At 35.6% G+C, this 22,458-nt stretch overlaps 1 protein-coding gene across 4 annotated transcripts in view; it reads left to right on the top strand.

Moving 5' to 3' along the window:
* cacna1g (calcium channel, voltage-dependent, T type, alpha 1G subunit) overlaps positions 1–22,458 on the top strand; it is a 111,331-nt gene that overhangs the window by 61,099 nt on the left and 27,774 nt on the right. For all 4 annotated transcript variants that reach the window (XM_015384960.1, XM_015384959.1, XM_015384958.1 and 1 more), the window contains exons 17-29: positions 78–201; positions 1,514–1,582; positions 6,236–6,414; positions 7,778–7,904; positions 8,228–8,353; positions 8,457–8,546; positions 8,676–8,868; positions 9,211–9,362; positions 11,441–11,550; positions 14,333–14,466; positions 14,744–14,814; positions 20,015–20,093; positions 21,319–21,440. In XM_015384960.1, coding sequence (XP_015240446.1) covers positions 78–201; positions 1,514–1,582; positions 6,236–6,414; positions 7,778–7,904; positions 8,228–8,353; positions 8,457–8,546; positions 8,676–8,868; positions 9,211–9,362; positions 11,441–11,550; positions 14,333–14,466; positions 14,744–14,814; positions 20,015–20,093; positions 21,319–21,440 — 1,576 coding nt within the window. The remainder of the gene's footprint in view (positions 1–77; positions 202–1,513; positions 1,583–6,235; positions 6,415–7,777; positions 7,905–8,227; positions 8,354–8,456; positions 8,547–8,675; positions 8,869–9,210; positions 9,363–11,440; positions 11,551–14,332; positions 14,467–14,743; positions 14,815–20,014; positions 20,094–21,318; positions 21,441–22,458) is intronic.

The following is a 22,458-nucleotide window of genomic DNA, read 5'->3' as shown; positions in this document are numbered from 1 at the left end:
GGTTTAGGCAGAGTGTTAGGAAAATAAATATTTATGATGCATTTTTAAAAGTCTTTTATCTTGATTTCTCCTGTCAGGTTCAGACTGATGTGCCAGTCCATCATCGCCCATAAGCTTTTTGACTATATTGTGTTGGCCTTTATCTTCTCCAACTGCATCACAGTGGCTCTTGAGAGGCCAAAGATACTTCAAGGCAGCCTGGTAAATCCATCTGAAGTTTCTATCTGTAAAGGGTCTTGTTAAAGTAATCATACCCCTTGAAACTTTGTTTAGATTTCATGATGAGAGTAAACTTCAATCTTTGTAGGACAATGCAAAGAGTACAAGAATGCCCCTTTTCACATAACCATGAAAACAGATGGGACATTAAATTATTTAAAAAAAGGAATAAAATAAGTGTCTGTCATACATGTTGGCTTATTTTACTAAAATACCCCCTAAATAGAATCCAGCATAATCAACTACCTGCCAGTTCAGCATAAATAAGAAAAAGAAGAAGGCAGATAAGAACATTTAAAGGCTTTAAACGCTCCACATTAATGGCAACCACATTAATGGATCGATTCCTCGCAGATAAGGCAATAAGAATAATAAAGGAGATGCAGCAAGCATGTAGAGTGAGGTACCCTGGTCAGATCAGAGGGAAACCTAACATTTTGGTTTGAAGATGTATTAATCTGATACCATCCATTTAAGATTACTGAACTAGGTAAGAGCTAGTCTGCCAGAAGAGAACAGGCAAATGTTTCAAATGTGAAGCTTGTGGAGACATAATCCAAAGGACTGTTTACTTTATTTGCACAGAAATATGATTCTAAAACTTTCTACATAAGGTTTGCCCCCCTGGAGTTTGCAATGCACAGATAGATAAGATGATTTTGTAGTATCATCATGTTGTGACACCTGTAAAGTACAAAAGCATAAAAGAAACAAACTGAATACATTTGTATTTAAATGTCCCATCATATAAATAAATGTACTATTAATTATCCCATTAAACAATTAAATGTACTGCTTATTGAATTAAGACATTAAATAACTTAATATACCGCTACTTAATAAAAAAGCTAAATCATATTGTACATTTTACCATTAATCTATTAGATATAAATTTTCTTACACAATTCAATTGTATCATGAAATTGCATGTATATTTTTTTATAAATTGATTTAAAATATCTATTAAAAAAACATTTAAGGGGGTTACCAGACTGCCAACAGAGGGTGTCCATCATTATTCCATATTTTATGTGATCCATCTAATAACTCCCTATAAAATACAAGAAGGTTTTTGATTGTAATGTATAAAATGTAGATTGAATTTAGTGACTTCTCTTGCCAGGCACTCCATCTGTGGTTGAGGTTTCATATAAATCATGTTGTTTTTGCTGTATTGTAGCATTTTCTGATGATTAATTAAATGTTAATATATAAAAGGTGCTGTAAAGAAATTGTAGAAATCAGAATTAGCATATTTGCTTCAACTCTCTCTCCCTCTCTTTGATTTGTACAGGAAAGAGTCTTTCTTACCATTTCCAACTACATCTTTACTGCCATCTTTGTGGGCGAGATGACTCTCAAGGTAACATTTTACAACCTGTCTCACTTTACTGCTGATGCAGCCTCTAAAGAGATATTTTCTTTGTTTGCTGGTTTCAATAGACCCATCTTCAGAGCTCACATAGAACATATTTTAATGTCCCATTCCGTTATTAAAAACTGGGTTGTTTTTGCAAAATAAGGCATTATGCAGTTCACTAACCACTGACCCATCTACCACTTTAGAAGTCCTCTACTCCACTGAAATCTCCACCATTTCTCATGGCCTTTATGCTTTAACTTTTCGGGTCTCAAGAGTAATTTATACAAATCGTAATATGTTTGTTTCTCCATTTTATTTCTGGGATTCTGCTCCCTGAATTTTTTGTTCTTTGTCTGTTTTCTCTGGGCGAATATCTGGCATAAGTGGGCCATCAATTATGTACTCCCACAATCAATTATTAACCAATCTGAACTCGTCGAGGAGCCTCAGACTTGTCAGTCCCCTGGCTGAGTGGTACAAGTCTTCCTTAGAGCCTGTGTGTCGGAACCTCGTATATCTCAAAAATGTGTTGATGTGCTTGTTTGTGTAGCATCAATCTCTCCATAGGATTTTATCATCTGTTTGAATGCTGCATATGAGATGGAGCCAAAAAAAGGAAAAAGAAAAATATAACACAGTAGGAAAATTGGTCAGCTGCATGAAACATCTTCAGGCAAAAATATTGAAGTTATAAAACATATGTTTGATGTATAATGCATTCTTGCATGGTTTCTGCAGACCATAGAGATAAAAAAAATATGTAAAGAGGCACACTGGTTTAAAAAACAAAAAACGCTCATTTCCTTATATTTGGAAGAAGAAGCAGTTAAATCTTATTGGAATCCTATCCAAAAAAAGTTATTTTTGAAAATCCTTATATTTACTTGACCTGATCAATTTTGGATAATTATTTTTTTTTTCTTATTCAGGACACCTAATTTTTACATGCGAACATAAGTTTTTTTAAATTTGAAGAATGAAACAGTGTTGATTCAACACTTTAGAAGCAACTTAAGAACTAGTTTGCATTGGCTAATTGTACTGCGGTGACAGAATAGAATAGAATGAAATAAAAATGTAAGGGTATGTCTCGATTCAGGGGCTGTGTCCTTTCCAAGCTGCATTTGTAAACTGATTACATAACACACTTGATCAAAGGCAGTCCCTATCCAAAAATCCTCCTAAGACTTCTTCAAATGCGACCAGCAAGTGTGTACACTCTTTAGCCAATCTGAAGGATGCATCAGGATTATCCTTGTAGCCCATTATTCCCCATGATTCAGTATGGGTCGAAGGGGAATGGTCAAGCTTAGACAGCAATGATGGATGATTGTGGCTAAAATTGTAAATTTAAACTTTCTAGGAACCAAAAAGTGCTCTAGTATCTTGTTCTCCAAGGGAAGGGCTCTGATTCACCGGTCACCACATTAAACCTACAGCGGGGTTAAATTGCTGGCTATTGCTCCCAGAGATTGAGGAATATTGGGCCCCGACATGATTTACACCTAGCGGCAAAAGAAGTAAATGCATCCCATGAGTTCCTGTTCCTGTACAAATAAACCAGCTGCTAATGGATAAGATACTGGCTTCCTCTTCTACATGTTCGTCCCCACTTTCCACCTCTCCCATAGGGAAACTTCTAGCAATAAGTTACTAACTGGTTAGCAAGATGCTTCAAAGAAACCGGTCACAATCAAACTTGTAAGCGAACTTGTTAGTGAACCTTCAGACAACAAACGACCAATCACGTTCACTTTATTCACTCGTGTAAAGTCTTGCACCAATTGGGAGAATTCGGAAATGAAACGGTTGGAACGTCCTTTTCCGTATGACTTTAAAGGAAGAGACAGAAGCCACCGATGTCAAGATAAGAGAGCACCTCACCATGCATGGAGGATTTCACCCTAAGAAGGAAAACAAGGATTAGTGAGAGTCAGAACCATGATTCATTATGAACCAACAAATGTCTATGAGGATAACAGGAGGATGGCCGCCACTAATGAAGTGCTTACTGAATATCTTAGGCAGAGACACCCAAGAAAGAAGAGAGGGAAAGGTCTCCCTGAAGTGTCTGATATTGAAAGGGCCTAACAGTGGTTGGACAAAGCTGGACTGAAAGCCAACACAGGGCCATTTATCATAATAGCACAGGATCAAGCTAAGTTCAAGATCAACACAGGCTGGGGTCTACCAAACACCCCAAGTGTAAGCTTCAAAAACTCTAAACTTTTATCCCTCAATGTAAATATAATTTCCGTACTTTCATGGCAAAAAGATTTATATGTGGCCTTCAGATTTAGCCCTACAAATGATCAGTCTTGATCCGTTCCCATGAGATACTTAATCAGTTCCGTCGGAGCTGATTGAGCAAAGGGACACCCAGTGCCAACATACCCAGCTTTTGTTTTAGCCAATTATGATAACATGAAAATATCAATAGACTCCACGAGAAACCACAAGAACTTATGCTTGCTTGCTCTTGCTATCCCTCTTAAAATGACATCTCTTCTACAATATTTATCCCAACAGAGATATGTTAGTTATTTTTTTTCAAATCTGCTACATTTCTTCCCATTGCTACTGTTTTATACTTGGCCTCTCTTTTGACAAGTGGGTAAACAAAATAAAAACAGCATAATTGCCAACAATCTGCCCCAAAGTTCTTATTTCTACTGGCACTTTTTTCAAATGTATTAAAAATACCAACAATAACAAAGTTCAGAAGAAATGAAATAGGATTTTAGCATCCCAATGACAAGCAAACAATCTAAAAGATAATCACTTGACACTTATAACTGCACATTAAGATAAAGTCAAAACTCCAAGAGCTTTTTACAGATTCACTTCCCTTCTTATGATTAAAATTGGTTAATGCTTTTTTTATTCAGACATTATAATTTTTCCAGGCATTGATCTTTCAACCCTTTTGATGTTTATACTAAACCCCCTCATGATCTCTCAAAGCTTGTCTAAAAACTTGGCAAACAGACAGAAATGTCAGTAGCAGACTTTTGCCGTATTGTCTCTATGGACCTTCTATTTTTATTTTCATTTTTTAACAGATAGAAATAAAAATGACCATAACATTCATGAAATGAAAAATATGAGCTTTTACAGTCTCTATTTGAGCCTATCAGATCAAACTTCTAATAATAAGGGTGACATTGACCGAGACATATTAACATTTGTATCCTTTTGTATTGTGTTTTATAATCCCTTATCTACAAGCCAAACATTGCCACCTTTAATAACAATAAGGTTAGGTAAGCTCTACATCACTGATGCCTAGGATTTTGCTGCATTGTGGTGCTATTTAGTGTGCGTTTTAGGGTAGGAAAAGTATAGCAGAGCATTAGAAACTGACTCAATGAAAGAGAACAAAAGCATTTACACCACCAAAAAAGAATCAACATTTCCAGTAAACTTATATATGCTGGCTAGCTTTATCATAGACTTTTAGCCAAAGAAAATAAGTAGTACTTGATAATGTATTGTTGATTTTTAACTTTTGCAGCCTTTCCACAGAGACCAACCGATTAAATCTTTCAACACAGCCAAGGTTACGTCCTGATAATAAAACAAAGAGTCATCTGCAAAATGTATTATGTGTCTGCCCTCATTTTTACTCTATGCACTGGTAAGTTTGTGGATAAAAGTGATAAAGAACACAGCTCTGAGGGGAACTAGTGTTAGTTAAAAGTATGATAATTAAACATCACTGATCGTCATCCTCTGGAGTCGGTATAATAGAAAAATAAAAAAACACCAGCAAACTAATTCTGGTTAATGTTATGACTATATAGGAGATGGACAGCTAAAATAGGAGATTATATGTGGATAAAAGCTGATGTAATGTCAGTAGAAAGTAAGCAAATATAGTGTTTTGCTCCACTCAGTTGATGCCAAACCGGATTAAGTATGGTGTTCACAGCATCATTAAAACTCTAACTGTAAATTTCTCTTAGGATCTCAGCTTTTAAATCTTGGTTAGAGGGGTTTAGATGAACAGGACGGATATCATTCCACGTTTATTGGCCTTTACAGTTCGGTAGAGGTGCAATTACTGAAACTCTTTAGAGTCTTGACACCCTGTGAAGTCAAGGATAAAATAGAAAATGCTAGCCAGCTGTTAGGCGCATGCTTCCACTTCTACTTTGTAGGACTCAGTATCCATCTGTGTGCATCCAAACTGCAATGTTTGTACTGCAAACAGTGTGTCACTTTTTGACCTACAAGTTCTTGATGATGATCTGTTTATTTTACAAGGTAAGAAAAAAAGCTACAGTTCTGAATTATGTTTCAAGATAAATGATGGGGATTGTCATTATTACCTATAGATTTCATCTGCTTGATGTTTTTATCAAGTTTCCCATGATTGTGTAGAATGTACAGTACATCCATGTGACACATATTGTCTGTAATGGATAGTCTTGGGATGCCTGTCGACTTCACTACATGTGTAGAACATGTCCTGCATTTATTGTTCCTCTTACTATTATGATATAGCTGGTTTTTGTTTTTGCTTATTATATTCCTGAAACTTTTTCTGAATCAACAATCTCTGAATCTCTATTTTTTTGTGTGTGTGTTTAAACTGCCTTAATATACCAATTCCATGCCCTTATCATATTCCCTTACCACCTTTCTTCTTAGGTGGTTTCCATGGGACTGTATATGGGTGAACAGGCTTATTTGCGGAGCAGCTGGAACATTCTGGATGGATTCCTGGTTTTTGTGTCGTTGATTGATATTGTTGTGTCCATGGCGGGAGGGGCGAAAATCTTGGGTGTGCTTCGAGTACTGCGACTGCTTCGAACACTGCGTCCCCTCAGGTACACACAAGGCCTGATACATGGAAAATCATATTTGTAGATTCCTCTGTAGTTTTGCTGTATATTGAAATGTTGTACTTGTCTTATATTAGATTTCTGTGGATGTGTGGGAAAATATGCCCAGATATCAAAATGTTAATATTGCTGTGTTTAATAGCACAAACCATGGTGCTTTTAATCTTTTCCAAGCTGAAATTCTAGATTATTCAAATTAAATTCTACAAATACATATACAATTCTGTATTCCATCCATCCAAAACTCAAAAAAGAAATAATAAATGTAGCTGTTTATTTATATACTCTGACACTGACTATGATTGTTGTGATGTTTTTCCATAAGCTCTATGGTATATTCAACTGACCTATAAGATTATCCTTTAGCCAAATGGAGAATTAATAAAAGCAGAACTTATAAAAAATATGCTTTACCTGTACATGTCAAGATGTTAGTATTCAATTGAAAAATGTATTAATTTCGGTAGCTCAGTTACACGTGTATTATATAAGCACATTGATTCATGGTGCACATGCCAATATATTTTAAGAGTTTTTATCCATATTAAGTTCTAATATTTTTGCCCATTATCGCTTACGGCCAAATGCATTAAACTTCATCGGAAAATGTTATTGTTGTGGGTTTTTAATTAGGAAACATTTACATGTGGGAAGACTGTTGGTGTTAACATCCTCGGTACCCTCAACAAGGAGTGTAAAGCCTGGTTTATGCTTGATGCATCCACAAGGTGCACACGTCACCGCATGGTCAAATTAGCCATTTTTAGCATTCATTTCATGTGCTTCTGCACAGCCTGATTTTGCTGCATTGCGCATGAATACTCAGAAAAACCAGCGTGAAAATACGTGGTAGATGAAAGAGTATATTAACCTCTCTTGACAACTCATGATTTGGCCCGTAATTATCGCCACAAAAAAAAAACTGTATTTTCTACTTTTAAATGTAGTGTGGCATTGTGTTTTTTTTCCCCTACACTCTCCCTAGAGTTGGCCAGATCTCCACTATTACTTGAACTTTAGCCAGCTCCTTTTTCCTGTATTTCCTTACTGGACAGACTGATTAACCCAGGTGTGTCTGGCCATTGTTCTTATGGATAGAGAGGTCAGACACACCTGGATTAATCAGTCTGTCCAGTAATCAAAGAGAGGAAACAAAGGAGCAGGCGGAAGTTGAGGAAGTAGTAAAGTTAGGCATATAGCCCAATAAATATTAAAAAATTAAATATAAAAAGATAATATATTATAAAGTATATGATATTTAATATTTTGTGCAACTTCAGTGGTAAGTGATTTAAAACACAAATTATTAGATAATGATATGTGTTATTGTAATGCAATTTCTCTTTAGAGTGATTAGCAGAGCTCCGGGATTAAAGCTGGTGGTGGAGACCCTCATCACTTCCCTCAAACCTATTGGCAACATTGTCCTCATCTGTTGTGCATTCTTTATCATCTTCGGTATCCTTGGAGTACAGGTACAACAGCTGTATTCAACTTATTGTATGCTTTTATTCTTTATGACTGCATTTTGCCATGTCAAAAGCAGATTATTATTATTATTATTATTAATCTACAGGGGTAAAGTATTTTGTGGTGAAGCAGCTTTGATTCCAAAGTGTTTTTCTCCCAAGAAAACTTTTATCATTCTTTCTTCTTTTATACATAATTTTCTTCTGGTGGGTTTCTCACCCAGCTCATTATTTTATCTCATTAGAGTGACACCAAAATGGCTTATTTTTCTGCTTTTGCATAAATAATAAGGTGATTTCAAAATGCTTTTTTAATCTTTATTTCGCAGCTCTTTAAAGGGAAGTTTTTTTACTGTCTCGGCCCTGATGTCAAAAACATCACCAACAAATCCGATTGTCTGCAAGCAAACTACAAGTGGGTCCATCATAAGTACAACTTTGATAACTTAGGACAGGTGGGGATAAAAATAGCTGTTTTTCAGTTTTACATACAGTAGAATTATTATCCAAATTGTGAATGATTAAATGTATTCAGTCTCCAAAAACATTTCACCCTAGGCTCTGATGTCCCTGTTTGTACTGGCCTCCAAAGATGGCTGGGTAAATATCATGTACCATGGCCTGGATGCAGTGGGTGTTGACCAACAGGTATTTCTATGCCAAAAGGCATTAGACAGACAGGTTTTAATGTGAAATTATATATATATCTATATATATTCTGCCTCTTTTCTGATTTGTTTTCTCTTTCTCTTTCCTCATTCCATTGATCTACAATAGCCGATAACCAACAACAACCCATGGATGCTTCTATATTTCATCTCCTTCCTCCTCATTGTCAGCTTCTTTGTTCTTAACATGTTTGTTGGTGTGGTGGTGGAAAACTTCCACAAGTGTCGCCAGCATCAGGAGGTGGAAGAAGCCAAGAGACGTGAAGAGAAGCGACAAAAGCGAATGGAAAAAAAGAGAAGGAGTGAGTAAGATGGCTGAGAGGAATAGGAAATAACAGACACAACTAAAACTGATAACTGGAGGTTTAATCAGTGAGAGTAGAATCTTTTTTTTTTTTATTTATGCATTTATAAAATTACTAATATGATGCTTTTCAAAATGTATTCCTGCCCTCAAACTTTTCCACATTTTGTCAGATCACAGAAATTGACTCCAGTGTATTTCTGTTTCTTAAATCATGTAAAAAGACTAATTAATAAATCACTTTTAAACATTAAAGTATAGTTTTTTTTTTATTGTTCTTTAAGCTTTTTTTTTAATTAGCTTGATTCAAGATTTTAAAAAGTTTCTTTTTCTTTTACAGAAGCTCAGAAGCTGCCTTACTATGCCAGTTATGGAAACATCCGCCTGATGATCCACACACTTTGCACAAACCACTACCTGGACCTCATTATTACCTTCATCATCTGTATAAATGTCATCACGATGTCATTAGAGCACTACAATCAACCTCATGTAAGGAGTAATGCTTGTTGGATTTGTGCTTGATTGGTATTTGGGAGTCTAAATGATTCATGTCGGCAAAAAAATCAACTAACTCTAGGTTAGTTTATTTATTTATTTTTTTAATGAAATTTCCTTTGCATCAGTGCCCATCTGTAAACAGCAGCCTCCTGAACAAGGTCCAATGATACATCCCACCAGCAAACCACCTCTATACAGAGGTCAGGCTCCTCTACTGTTTTTATTGCAGCTTGCTGTGGACCTGACATGAAAGCTGTGATTTAGCAGCTGACTCGATGTGGCTCATGTCAGAGTCATCTATCAGTCCGTTCACACACAGCAAATGCCGGTTAATAACTGATCACACTTTTTGTGCTAAAGAGAAAAGAGATTATCTTGAGATAAGACACCCATTTGACCTTTTGAAAATGGCGCAGGCTTTCTCAAACGGACTTAGCGTTAGATAAATATCACAGGTCTCACCTGTGTTTGTCAGTTGTTGGTCCTGACATTTTGCAGCCTCTCACATGTAAGAAGATGACACTGTCTGTGTGAAAGAAGAAAAGAGCAAAATTTTGTTCAAGGAATAAATCTGGACATGTAAATAATTACAAAATCATTGGCTTTTTAACGTTAAAAACTCTCCTTAACATGTTCATATTTAGGGCCCATTCTTCAAAGATTCAAAACAAGGGCCACTAAACTAAGTTAGCATTTTGGGGGTTTTTTTATACGTGAAATATGTGGCCGTGTTGAAGGTGATCTACAGAGTTAAGACCAGCAAACCAGTTTGGTTTTGTTTAAATATGCATTGAAATGTACAGATTGTGTGCGATACTTGGCAGTTTTAAACCATGTAGTTTGAGGTATTAATGACGATAACCATTTATTTATAGCAACAATATCACTTAATATTTACGTTGCACTTCACCCCACCCCCACCCCTCATTAAACCCCTCCTCCCTAGAGAAGGCGGTCAGAATTACAGCAAAATACGCTCTCCACCACCTGCTCCCAAACAGCACCTCTGACATGATATACTGCAAACAAGTTAGGTCCCTCGTAATTTAATGAAGCACAGCAGTCCTTTGAGCGGACCTGGTTGAACAACATTGAAGGAGATAAAAGAAATTCCTTTTGGCACAACTAAGGAATATTTATTTTCAGGAGTGCCCAAACATCTCTTTACTTTATCTTGGGGGAGTGGTGGCCTAGTGATTAGAGCATTGCGCTTGGGTCCCGGAGGTTCTAAGGTCTAGTCCTGCTAATTCCCAGAGTACCACTCTGGCTACCTGAGCAAGATTCTTATTCCATACACTGTTTCACACAGTGGCAGCCCACTGCTCCGTAAAGGGATGGGTTAAAGGCAGAAAGTGCATTCCATTGCTTTGTACTTGTGACAATGTAATGACAATAAAGTTCAATTCTAATTCTTCTTCTATTCTTACAGGCTTAGTTATGGATTTATTTAGTTTAATTTTCAAAGCTATGCCGTATAATTTGAATAATCTTTTTTTTTTCGTTAAATTGTATAAAGTTTCTGCATTAAGCTGCCTTGCACCATTTCTCCATTAATGTTTCTATTTCTGCTGACACAATATGTTTACATATGCATAGACTCATTCTCCTTTGTCTGTCTTTGTATAAATGCCTTTTTTTCATCACAATGACTACAGAAATGTTTGCATGTAAGTTTTCACCTGTGTGCTAAAAAGATGCAAACACTGCAGCTGCTGTTGAGTTTTGGTCTTCAGAAATCATTTTGGTAAATATTTCAATTTTCAGACACAGATTTGTGTGGTTGTGTCATTAAATTATGATCTGCATATTTATGAAGGCCACATGCAAAAAAAAAAAGGTTTGCAGATTCTGTCGTATGAATTGCTGGCCTATTTTGCAACAGTGTCATAAAAAGGAGAACGTTCTGATATGACATTGAGCTTTTGTTGATTTCACCACAGAAAATACTGGAAAGATTCCATTTTGCAGTTTCTCACAGCCTGGGCTATAACCCAGATCATCTCCTCTCATATTCCACATGCATTTATGTTCACATAAGTGTTCTCTTTCACTGCCTTCTTTTTCTTCAGTCCCTGGATCTTGCCCTCAAATACTGCAACTATTTCTTTACCTCCACATTTGTGCTTGAGTCCATTCTGAAGCTCATCGCCTTTGGATTTCGGCGCTTCTTCAAAGACAGGTAATTTTGTATGTTTACACCTGTGTGATTTCAAGCACTGTTGGCATGAAGAAGGTTGAGAGCAAGTTTTATGCTTCCATTTTTGTTTTTGCTTATTATAAACACGCTTAAAAGAAGGTATTAATCATTAAAGGGACGATTAAAGCTCTGGCACAAACATTAATCTCTTGATGGAACCCGGCACCACAATAAATAGTCCATTAGTTCAAAGTGTTTCTTTATTAATCACCATTTGTCTTTGATCATGTTTAAATGGAATGAGGTATAACTGTTTTGATAGCATTAAGGATTATAAAGTCTGCTGAAATATTTGAGCTGGCTGTATTTTTCACTGTGATTACAGACTTACAGCAAACTCCACATGTAATGCTTTTACTAAAGATGTATTCAGGTCTTTAATATAAAATAGGATTTTGTTACAAAGGCTTATAACACTAAAATAATGTTTAAAAATCCAGTCTTTATTTAAAATCCATGGGGTGGGGGGAATCCCTCAGTATGGACTCAGTCCCATGATCCATAACTATAGTCTTAGCAAAAATCATTGCTAAAAAAAAAAAAAAAAAAATCTTTCCTAAAATCAAAATTAAACTATGTTGAATTTTGTAAACTCGTCTGTTTAAGGCCAAAGGATGAATGTCTGCAAATGCATATTATACCAATTTACCACTACTGGCTCGGTCCATTAACCCACTGGTTGAAGAACAAACCTCTAACTCATTAGCCATGAGAAAGAAAAATCTAAATTTTCTTGCAGATCTTTCCCTTTTGTTTAACTTACTCATTATATCTGCACCCTGTCAAATATGGTACTCTTAAAATATTGACAACATCCTGTCTCAAAAAGTCCTTATTTTGTTTCTGTTTTAAGGTAATTTAGTTTTGTTGTTACAGTAATTGAAAGAGAAAACAAAACTCAAATCTGTTATCAGAATTTCTCATTTTGACATGACAGAGAAATGCTTCGTATTTCAAGTTTAATTTTGTATCTTAAAGCAAAACAAAATCACACTTTTTCCATTTTGTTTTCTATGACCATTTAAAGAAAAGATGTATCACATAACCAATTATCCATTGTGTTATGTGTTTATTTTAATGTTTTGCATGATAACAATCAACATGTCTCACAGTTTTTCACACATGATGTTATAGGACTAAGCAGTAGGACTCCAGTTTCCTACATTTAACATGCTTTCATCGTTGTTTGGTCCCCATGGTAAGAACACATCAGCATTGTCCCATTTTTTTTTCTCTGTTATACCACTAAAGCATTGACCAGCACAAAACCGATGTCCTTTTCTCATCTTGGATATGTATTGCCTAATTAAGGCAGGAGGCAATACGGAAACTTAGATAGCACTGATGGTAACTTAATGTCATGACCTATTTTAGATTCTGATGAAAATCTTAGAATGTAAGAGGATGGGAAGAAATGGTTAGAAGAAGAGATAAAGAACAGATAATATATGACAAGGGAAGCTGGACTGAACAAAGATGAAAGAGGAAGGGCACAAACGAGTGATGAAATGAGAAAAAGATGGGCGGATATAAGGAGAATTTATTACTCAGTTATCTCCGAGCGCTTTGTCTCGTTTTATGTTGTGCCGTGAACACTGCATAGAGTGATTTGTAGTCCAGGGTCACTCGCAGCTTTAAAATTGGGTCACTGGAGTAGGAATTAACACATACATGTACGGGGTTAGTTTGCATGTGCATGAGTTTCTCTACAGGTGAAGCATATAGAATTAAGAAGAACTGAACAAAAGGCATATAATCACTGACAGGAAGTCCCACTACAGGGAAATTGCCTTTATGAATACAAGTTCATTCAAAGTTGACAGAGGTCACACTGTTATTGTGTTACTCTGCCAAATCTTTAATGAGTCTGGATGCTTCTAATTTCTATTTAAGATTTGGTATTCTACAAACTTTCTTATTTTTGATAAGGACTTAGAATTTTATATTTAACTTAAATTACTAAATACCGAGGATAACTTTCATATGAAAAATGCTTTTGGTCCTTATGGGTGGAGTCTGATCTGGAAGCGGATGAAAACAATATGCTTTGAGTTTATTTAAGAGGTTTTTTGGGAAAGTTGAGTAGTTTCTTTAATATTTTTAAAATAATGTTTTATGTGCAGCCTTTTGAGTTCAAACGTTGCACATAAAACTTTTGGAATAATCAAGCCTGCTCCCAGATCAGAGTTTTAAAACGTTTGCGAAAATTTTCATTTGTAAAAACATCAATAGGAGGTGGCTTTATGATGGACTGTTTTGTCTTAGCATTTATAAGGGTAGGAATTTTAACAGGACAGGGTGGTAATGAGCAAAAACCAAATGTCACTATTGTGTAAGCTTTGAACTTACAATTACTACAGAGATATGCAGCTTTAGGTACATAAAAATACTAAAGAATATATTTAATTTCCTGCAAGGTTGCCATTAAGTTTTGGAACATGATAAAAATTCTGAGGATCGGGTATCAAAAACATTTTTTTTACTGGATATATTTGCTGCAAAATCTTCTTACCTGCTGATCAGATGTCACAGCAATGACCAAATGACAATTTTATGCATTTTTATGATATTTAAGTGTGGTTATTTAATTGTGCAGTTCTGTCTTGCAGAGTTTAGTGCCAAGGCTGGATATATTACAGAAAATGCAACGTAGAATAATCTTCACGTTATTGTTACTGATTAAGAGAAAGTGTTGCACTTCAGAAGCAGAGTTTGGAGACGTATAAACTGCACCCTGATTGTATATGTTTGGACCTTGCATTAGGTGGAACCAGCTGGACCTAGCCATTGTTCTCCTGTCAGTTATGGGCATCACTTTGGAGGAAATTGAGATCAGCGCTGCCTTGCCCATCAACCCCACTATCATCAGAATCATGAGGGTTCTAAGGATAGCACGAGGTACATATGCCAAGCCTTTCAGAGATCCTTATTCACAGGAATCATTTCTCATAAAGACAAGAGCATAAACATTATAACTGTTAAACAGTTTCACAGATCATATATCAGTAATAGCCTTCAGTATTCTTCTTCCTGGGTCCACATGCTTGTGCTTATTAAGAAGGATAAGAATCTTTCTATTGTATAATATTGCTGTACTATATACAATTAAACCTAGAGAATTCCCCTTCCAAATTAACCTTGATCTAACTTTTTTTGTATTTATATACTCACACAGTCCTCAAGCTGCTGAAGATGGCTACCGGAATGAGAGCCTTGTTGGATACAGTTGTTCAAGCCCTGCCTCAGGTACACCAGAACACTGTTGTATAAGCTCCTTCCTCATAGTCACAGAAACTCAGTTTTCTGGAGGACATTTGGTTGATCTCACTCAAACGTCATGGGGAAACAAAACCTGCTATTCATTTTCTCTAGTTCTCTAGTTTAACTCTAGTTTGCTCAAAGTCGATAAGGGTGGTATCCAGATACACATACACAGAAAGTGCCCTGTCTTCCCTTTGCCTCGCTACCTGTGATAAGAAACCACATAGGGGACACAGAGAACATGTGGAAGAAGTTGCTCTGGTCAGATTAGACCAAACCTGACAACCTTGGCTTTTATTCAAAACACTTTTTTGAAAACTGACAATCTTTAAATACATGCAAACATATTGTACATGCAATTCTTTAACCCACGCCATTTTGCATCGCTTATTGGGATTCTTTGAAGATCAGATCCTTGATGTAATATTGTGGGCCATCAACCCCAGAAGCGTCACTGTTGTTCCACATTTTCTTCCTATTTAATGATGGTTTTCACTGGGATTCTCTGAAGTGGATCCCTCTTAAACATAGTTTTCCAAGTTTTTCTTGACTGATTTTCCTCATTGACATTATTTCTCTTCTGATCCTCTATGACTTGACATTAGAAAATAAAGTGTTACTTTTCATATTATAGCCTGCTTCTTGTTGTCAGACAGGCTTTTCTAAGTGACCTTTATGATTGTATAGGTCTAAAAGTAATCAGGTTGGAGTTTAACTTGCAAAAGTGAACAAAAAATAATCTTTATAATCACAGAAATCTACTCGTTAACAATGCCATATTGGCTTTTTTTTTTACCCTGCTTATATTGTTCTGAATATAAAATGTGTTTGTTGATCTGGGAAATTCAAGTCTCACAGCATGAATGAAACCAAAAAGCTCTGCAATGTGCAATTGTTGTTTCTGCTGCACAGTGTTTGGAAAAAATATGAGTGATCTCTTCTGTTTCCAAGAAAATGTGAAGAGAAAGGCACAGGAGTATAATTCCTTAAATTCTAACTAGCCTTTAAAGTATCTGTGCTGTCTCGACATAGATGGGCACAAACACATATTGTGCCTCATTATGGAAAGGCACAAACCCCCTGATCCTTTGACTATAAAAGTATGAAGCAGACACATAGAACAGGTGGTGTGGTGCAAAGAGGACCACCAGGTCTAAAGAAGATAGGCTTCCTCATCTTTCTTTCTATTGATCCCTCCCTCATTAACACCCAGGCTTTTGCTCCATCCCAAGGGCAGTCGGGCAGGTAATTAAAACTAAGGCTAATTAAACAGTTCCAGGAGGTCTCTTTTTTATGTCTGTACTGGGTCTGTTTGCTTATAAAGATTCTTAGAGCGTCCTACCTGGTCACAGTTTTTACCTCAAGTGATATTTCACTGTGCATTTGAAATGACATTCAGCTAAATTTATTTCAGTGTTACTTTCTTTGAAATATGATATATTTCTTATGTTTTATTCACTTTCAATTGCTTTACTGTCTTATACTATGGAGGTCCTTCATATTAGGCAACTGTATATAGGTAAAATGCAATTAACTAACACCAGTCCATCATAGGTAACTTCCTCATTTGTAAATAGCAGATACAATAAATTTTTCTTTCAGCTTTTTGAAGGATGAAGTTAAGATTAAGCAAATTTTTATTAATAAAACTGTTAAACACATTGGATCACATTTTAATATTTTGCTTTGCCACTATGATAAAAGTAACGATTTAAATTTCATAAAATTTTGTGTTTCTGTAATATGTATTTAATACCAGAAAAAATATCAACAAGACCTTTCAGTCTATATAATTTAAGATTAGTTATATCCTTGCATATAGCTAGTTGTTTGTGGTAAATGTGTAGGGTTCTCCCTGTCACCATTGGGTTAGTGCTGGTGAAGATTCTCATTCATCCAGGTCATCGTCATCCCAAAAAAGTTAAAAATGAAACCTACAACGCCGCAGTAGAGTTAATTACTTCCCACTTTCATCTCATTCCCCACCCCCATGCAGTGGACCAAAACATCTCGCCTGGGCAGCCAGGCCAACAATTCTTCCTTTCAAAGGCATAAACCAGTATTGCATATTGCAAGCTAACAAACAACACAAATGCCTCAGGTTTGCCAGTTTTCTAAGGCAAAACAAGTTTTCGGGCTACTCTATAAAGCTTCGAACTCAACGCTAATTCTCATAATTTGAATTGAAAAAGCTTCCTGGATGGGAAGTAAAATGAATTAAAAATTGGAAACAAAGTCCAGTGGATTGTTTTTAACTATTTTGGATAATTGGGTTAGTGGTTTGAGCCCCAAGACACAACATACCTTTCGTTGTGCCATTGGGCAATACATTTCACCCACCTTACCTCTCATTGGTGGTCTCAGGGCCTGTTGGCACCAATGGCATAGCAGGCATGGCTACTATGTATCTTACCATAGGTTTACGTCAATGAATGACTATAGAGTGAAAAGCTTTGGGGTCCGCAAGCTTCATAAATAACAATACAACTACAGATCATTTACCATTTTGGTACTAAAGGAAGTAGCCTTCATATTGAGCAAAAGAATCTTGACTATAGGGGTAGTGAATGTCTTTCCTTTATTCACCTTCATTATCTGATGAATAAATTTAATAGCAAAAAAACATTTCGTCCTCAAAGATAGTGACAGGAAAAATGGAAAGCATAAAGATAGTCCATATCTAACAAGGGCCAAATTGTGATTGCTGTATGAGAGCTATTTGTTCAGGGTGTCCCCCAGTCTGTAGGGGTCACTCTCTACAAGTGATATTGAGAAAAGAACAGAAGAAACATTAGTGCATGTAGAGGGCAAAGTCTGCAGCATGTCATGCAATTTTACCAGCAAAAAATATATCTATTAATAACAAGAACTGTAAATTATATTAAATGAATATATCATTCTTTTCAAGGGTAAAACCAAGTATGATCTTTAGTTAAATGATTATAACCAACAATTTGCTCAATTACCGGGTGTTATTAATGGCTTACCTTTGTGGCTGGATGTTTTGGACTGGCTGTTAAAATCCAAGTTGTCTCTACCATCAGAAAATGTCATTAACTTGGTTTATGGTTCAAGCAGATTTATTAATCATTAACCACAAGGAAAACATATGTCTCTGTCTATTCATGTTGTTAACTTAAAGGAAGGTGATCCAGCTCTTAGAGACAATCGGTCACTGCTGCATAAATAATCATAGACAACCCACTAAAAATAATGTTACTCCTATTAAACCTAATAATCCCTGTTACAGTATTATTGTGTTTAATAAGCTATGCAAACACTGCAGGCTACTGGAATACACTCATAATACATTAAAAGAATCAGTAAACATAAAATAGTTTAAATGAGTTCCTTAGGTAGAATCTTTGATAATGTTCAGTTCCTTAGCTAAACTGTTCATATTAGCAGCATATATTATATACATCAAACAGATGTGTAACAGTAGTCTTTGGTAACATTCAAATCAATCAAGTTTAACTAATTCCAATAAAGAAGGTTGATCAACCGACACACTCAATTGTCAAGACACAACTTTACGAAGACGGGAATGATGACTGTAACATGAAAAGCACACAAGTTGAATGTTTGTCTTTAACTTGGGAGGGATTCAACCCTTTTCACGTGCAAAAATGGACCACATCTCCGGAGTTTCTGCACCACATCGAACGTGGTGGCCAGCTGGCTTGCTGGGTTTTCTTCTTGTATCCATACAGAGATCCAGTGGAAGAGGAAGAAAAATGAGGTTTTGGTGGTTTTAAAGGTCCCCCTACTTGAGGATGCGATGTCAGAGCAACAGGCTGCATCAAAACACAGCCGTAATTTCAACTTCCTTAACGCGGAAGTTGTAATTTAATCTGTAACATTGGTGCAATTCAGCAGATTAGCCAAAGACTCGTGCAGAAAATGTTTCTGACATAAAAAAAAACAAAGCACATTGTGGTTTCTCACATTTTGCAGAAAACGTGGATCAAAATGGTATGAGGCAGTAGGTCCTCATGTTATGTATGATCACAAAATATTAGTCAGGGAAGACAGTTAGTCCAATGCTTTCATTATCCATTATCCATACCTTCTGGTTAATTTTTCTGAAATTTTCCTCTAATATTTAGTTATTAAAGCAACTCAAAAGTCAACCAAACCAGGACATATTTTTCAGTTATAATGCCATATCTTATAGTAATTTGAAACAGTACATGAAAAACGATTTCCAACTGTTTCCAACTTCATTCTTTTTCTTCTCTTCCAATTATCTCTCTCACCTTTGTGCAAATCTTAGCATTTACATCTTATTAGCTCAAACAATGTTTTCTTTTAACCTGAGAAGTATCAAATGGTAAATTGCTGATCGACTACCTCCAGGCTTACTGCACAAAGCCAAAAGAAAGCAACTGCTGCCTTCTGTATGTTGTTGGCAAAATATGTGCAATTCTATAGCTCTGTTTTTGAACAAAGGTATAGGTTAACAGCAGGAAATATGTCCTCACTCTCAGTGGAGCACCGCTGTTAGAAGACTGTTTCATATCTCTATAATGGGATTAGATTTTTGCCCCAAGTGTTTACTTTCTAACATCTTTATCCCCATTAAGTTCTGTTAACAGGAGGCTTTTTGTGGTGGAACTGAGCCAGGTCCCCAAACTCAAAAATTCATAAAAGCACAAGAGACTCACAATCTTCTAAAAAGCGGTGCTACAGTTTACTGATCCAAACAATGTGACATCAAAACAACACGGTGAAAACAAGCTGAGTCGTGTAATACTAAACATTTAGTGCTGATCTTATCAATATTTATACCAGAAGCAAAGGATTATTCTCCATGGAATAAAAAAAGATTTATACTGAATTTTATAAAGAAAAGCAGTTTCTAAAGTTCTTATATGTTGCTTAAAAATAATAAAAAGCACTAAATTAATGATCTCTAGTTAATCATAAGTCTGATTAAAAAAGCCACGTTTTACATTTTTGCTTTATAAAGATCTGCCTAATGAGATTTTCTTGTTTTTATTACAAACATATTTCACATTATTCAGATCATTAGAGATACTTTTATGCAGAAAATCTGCTGCTGCAGATGTTAGTACTTTGTTGCACAACATAAGGTAGCTGCACAAAAGGCTTTACCTCATTTACATGTGCATGTCTGCATGTTTATATGCACATTTATGCATGTTTTTATATTATGTTGCAGGTGGGTAACCTGGGCCTGCTCTTCATGCTGCTGTTTTTCATCTACGCCGCCTTAGGAGTAGAGCTTTTTGGAGAACTTGGTGAGTTTTTTTATTTATCCTTGGTTCAGTTGAAAATATTTTATATATTTTAACTCTTAGAGAAAAAAAAGAAAAGTACCGGTAATTATGTGGGGGTAGTCACATACATTTCAAAGTAAAAATGTTTGCCAGTGGGTTTCTAAATAACATTATAAATATCTAGAGTTCAACTTTTTTTTTTTTTTGCTTTGTAATTTCACACACATCTAAATTATTTAAAAAAAAAAAAGACAAGTAAGCTTTAACACACAGTAAAATACCTAGCAAAAAATATCCTCAACCTTTTTAACCTCAATTATTTATTGGGGTATATATGAATGATACCTTTTTATTTTTTTTGTATTACACACTCCATTCTATCAGTAATTGCTAAAAAAATTAAGTTTCTGAAAACTGTAATAACATCTAATTTATTGGTATCATATTGATCAAACTAAACTAAAACATATAGAGTCTCAAACTGTTCAGGATTTTTTAAGAAACTTCTAAAGCTGACATATGACTGATCTTCGGGTTGAAATGCCAGTTGAGTCTTCTGGCTAAAACAAAAACACATCTCCTCCCTGTGGTCTGTCATGAAAGAAATATCTTGATACTTGTACATATTACTTGTAAATTTTAAAGACTATTAAATGCTTCTTTGGGGCACTTTATACAAGAGAAAAAAGGAACAGTTACATAGCTTCAAATTACTCTACTCTTATTATAGCAAGCCCCACCTGAGCACCCACAATGTATGTTAACTTTTTTTTACTAACAATCTCCTTCAAGTATTTTCCACATTGGCCAAGTTCTAAATCTTTTTTCTCTAAAGCTATTTTTGATATTGACCGTTTGGGAATTAAACCACTTGCTGTTGATTTATTTTATAAATGGAATTTAAAAAATATCCAGTTTCAAGCCAAATTATCTTTCCTGACAGCTTAAGGACCTCCTCCAAAGCAATTTTGATTGAACGGATGTATAAAAGGCAATAATGCTGGTTAAACTTATAAAAATATAAAAAAGGAGTTCAGATTTCAAATAAAACTGGAAAACCAGCCATGGGACGGACAGATGTATCAGTCCGTCTCTACTTCAGCTTTGGGCAAAAATCTCCTTCAAGCATTAATTGTTTCTGTCATCTAATACCATTCTTTCCCTTGATGTTTTTTCCTGTCATCAACTCAACATGTATTCTCCTTTTCTCTCCTAATTTCCCTCCATTGTTTAACCTCACTCTCAGTTTGCAATGAAGACTATCCATGTGAAGGTATGAGTCGTCACGCTACCTTTGAAAACTTTGGCATGGCCTTCCTTACCTTGTTTCAAGTCTCCACGGGCGACAACTGGAATGGCATCATGAAGGTAAAAACACATTCCTGAGTCTGATTTTTCTATGGTTAAACTGAATGTTTGAATTACCAAAATAATTTCAAATACAAATTCACAGTATAAACATGACAGGACATGAAGTGCCTTTGAATAAGCATTTACACACCTTAAATTTGGTAAACCCACAGCTCTGCTAGTTTTCTACAGGAAAACATTATTGATGTGCAATTGAAATTAACTATAAACACAGCTGAATTTGGAAAAATGTTGGTTAAGCAAATTCTGAACAAACATGTATAGTAAAGACCAAGCAACAAAGAAGAGGGTCAGTGATAAAGTAGATTAGGTTAAAAAGAAGCCTTAAAGCCTTAAACATCCAACTTGCTGTTTTCAATTGAGACCAAAAAGGAAATATTTGATTCTACTGTACATAGACGTAAACAGTGTATCATTAAACTTGACTCCCAAAACAAATTCTGAAACATAGCGGTGGCAGTATAATGTTGAGGGAATGCTTCTTTCAATAGGGTGAGAAAATAAAGATAAGGCTACAAACAGGGCAAAATGGAAAGAATATAAGGAAGATTTGAGAACTGAGTAAACCTTCACCTTTTGTGGTGCGTCCAGACCGCACACGGTGGCTGTGGCAAACACGGTGGATTCTCAATGAATCCCTATACAAACCGTGCAGTGAAGGTCGGTGAAGCAGCCACTGGTGAACTCCACACAATGAGAGTGTTCACTGCTCCACCCTCACCTCATGCTACTAGATAGAATTGAAGTGTTGTCAAACAGCAGCACCACATGGAGAGACGTTGAGATGATCTCGGAAGTTGAAACTAGCTGAACTTTTCTATTAATTCAGACCTATATCCAATTAAGATTGTCTGAAAAGACTTCAAGGAATGTTTAAAAAAACTATTAAAATTGTTTTCTGATCTGTCGAAAGGGTGCAGTGCTGCAGGTTTATTTCTGGGAGGTCTGTTTTTGTAAAAAAAAAAAAAAAAAAAAAAAAAAAAAAAAAAAAAAAAAAAAAAAAAAAAAAAAAAAA

Source organism: Cyprinodon variegatus, unplaced genomic scaffold, assembly GCF_000732505.1.
Source record: "Cyprinodon variegatus isolate N-32 unplaced genomic scaffold, C_variegatus-1.0 Scaffold327, whole genome shotgun sequence".
Classification (NCBI taxonomy): Eukaryota; Metazoa; Chordata; class Actinopteri; order Cyprinodontiformes; family Cyprinodontidae; genus Cyprinodon; species Cyprinodon variegatus.
This window is presented reverse-complemented; position numbering and strand designations above follow the sequence as displayed.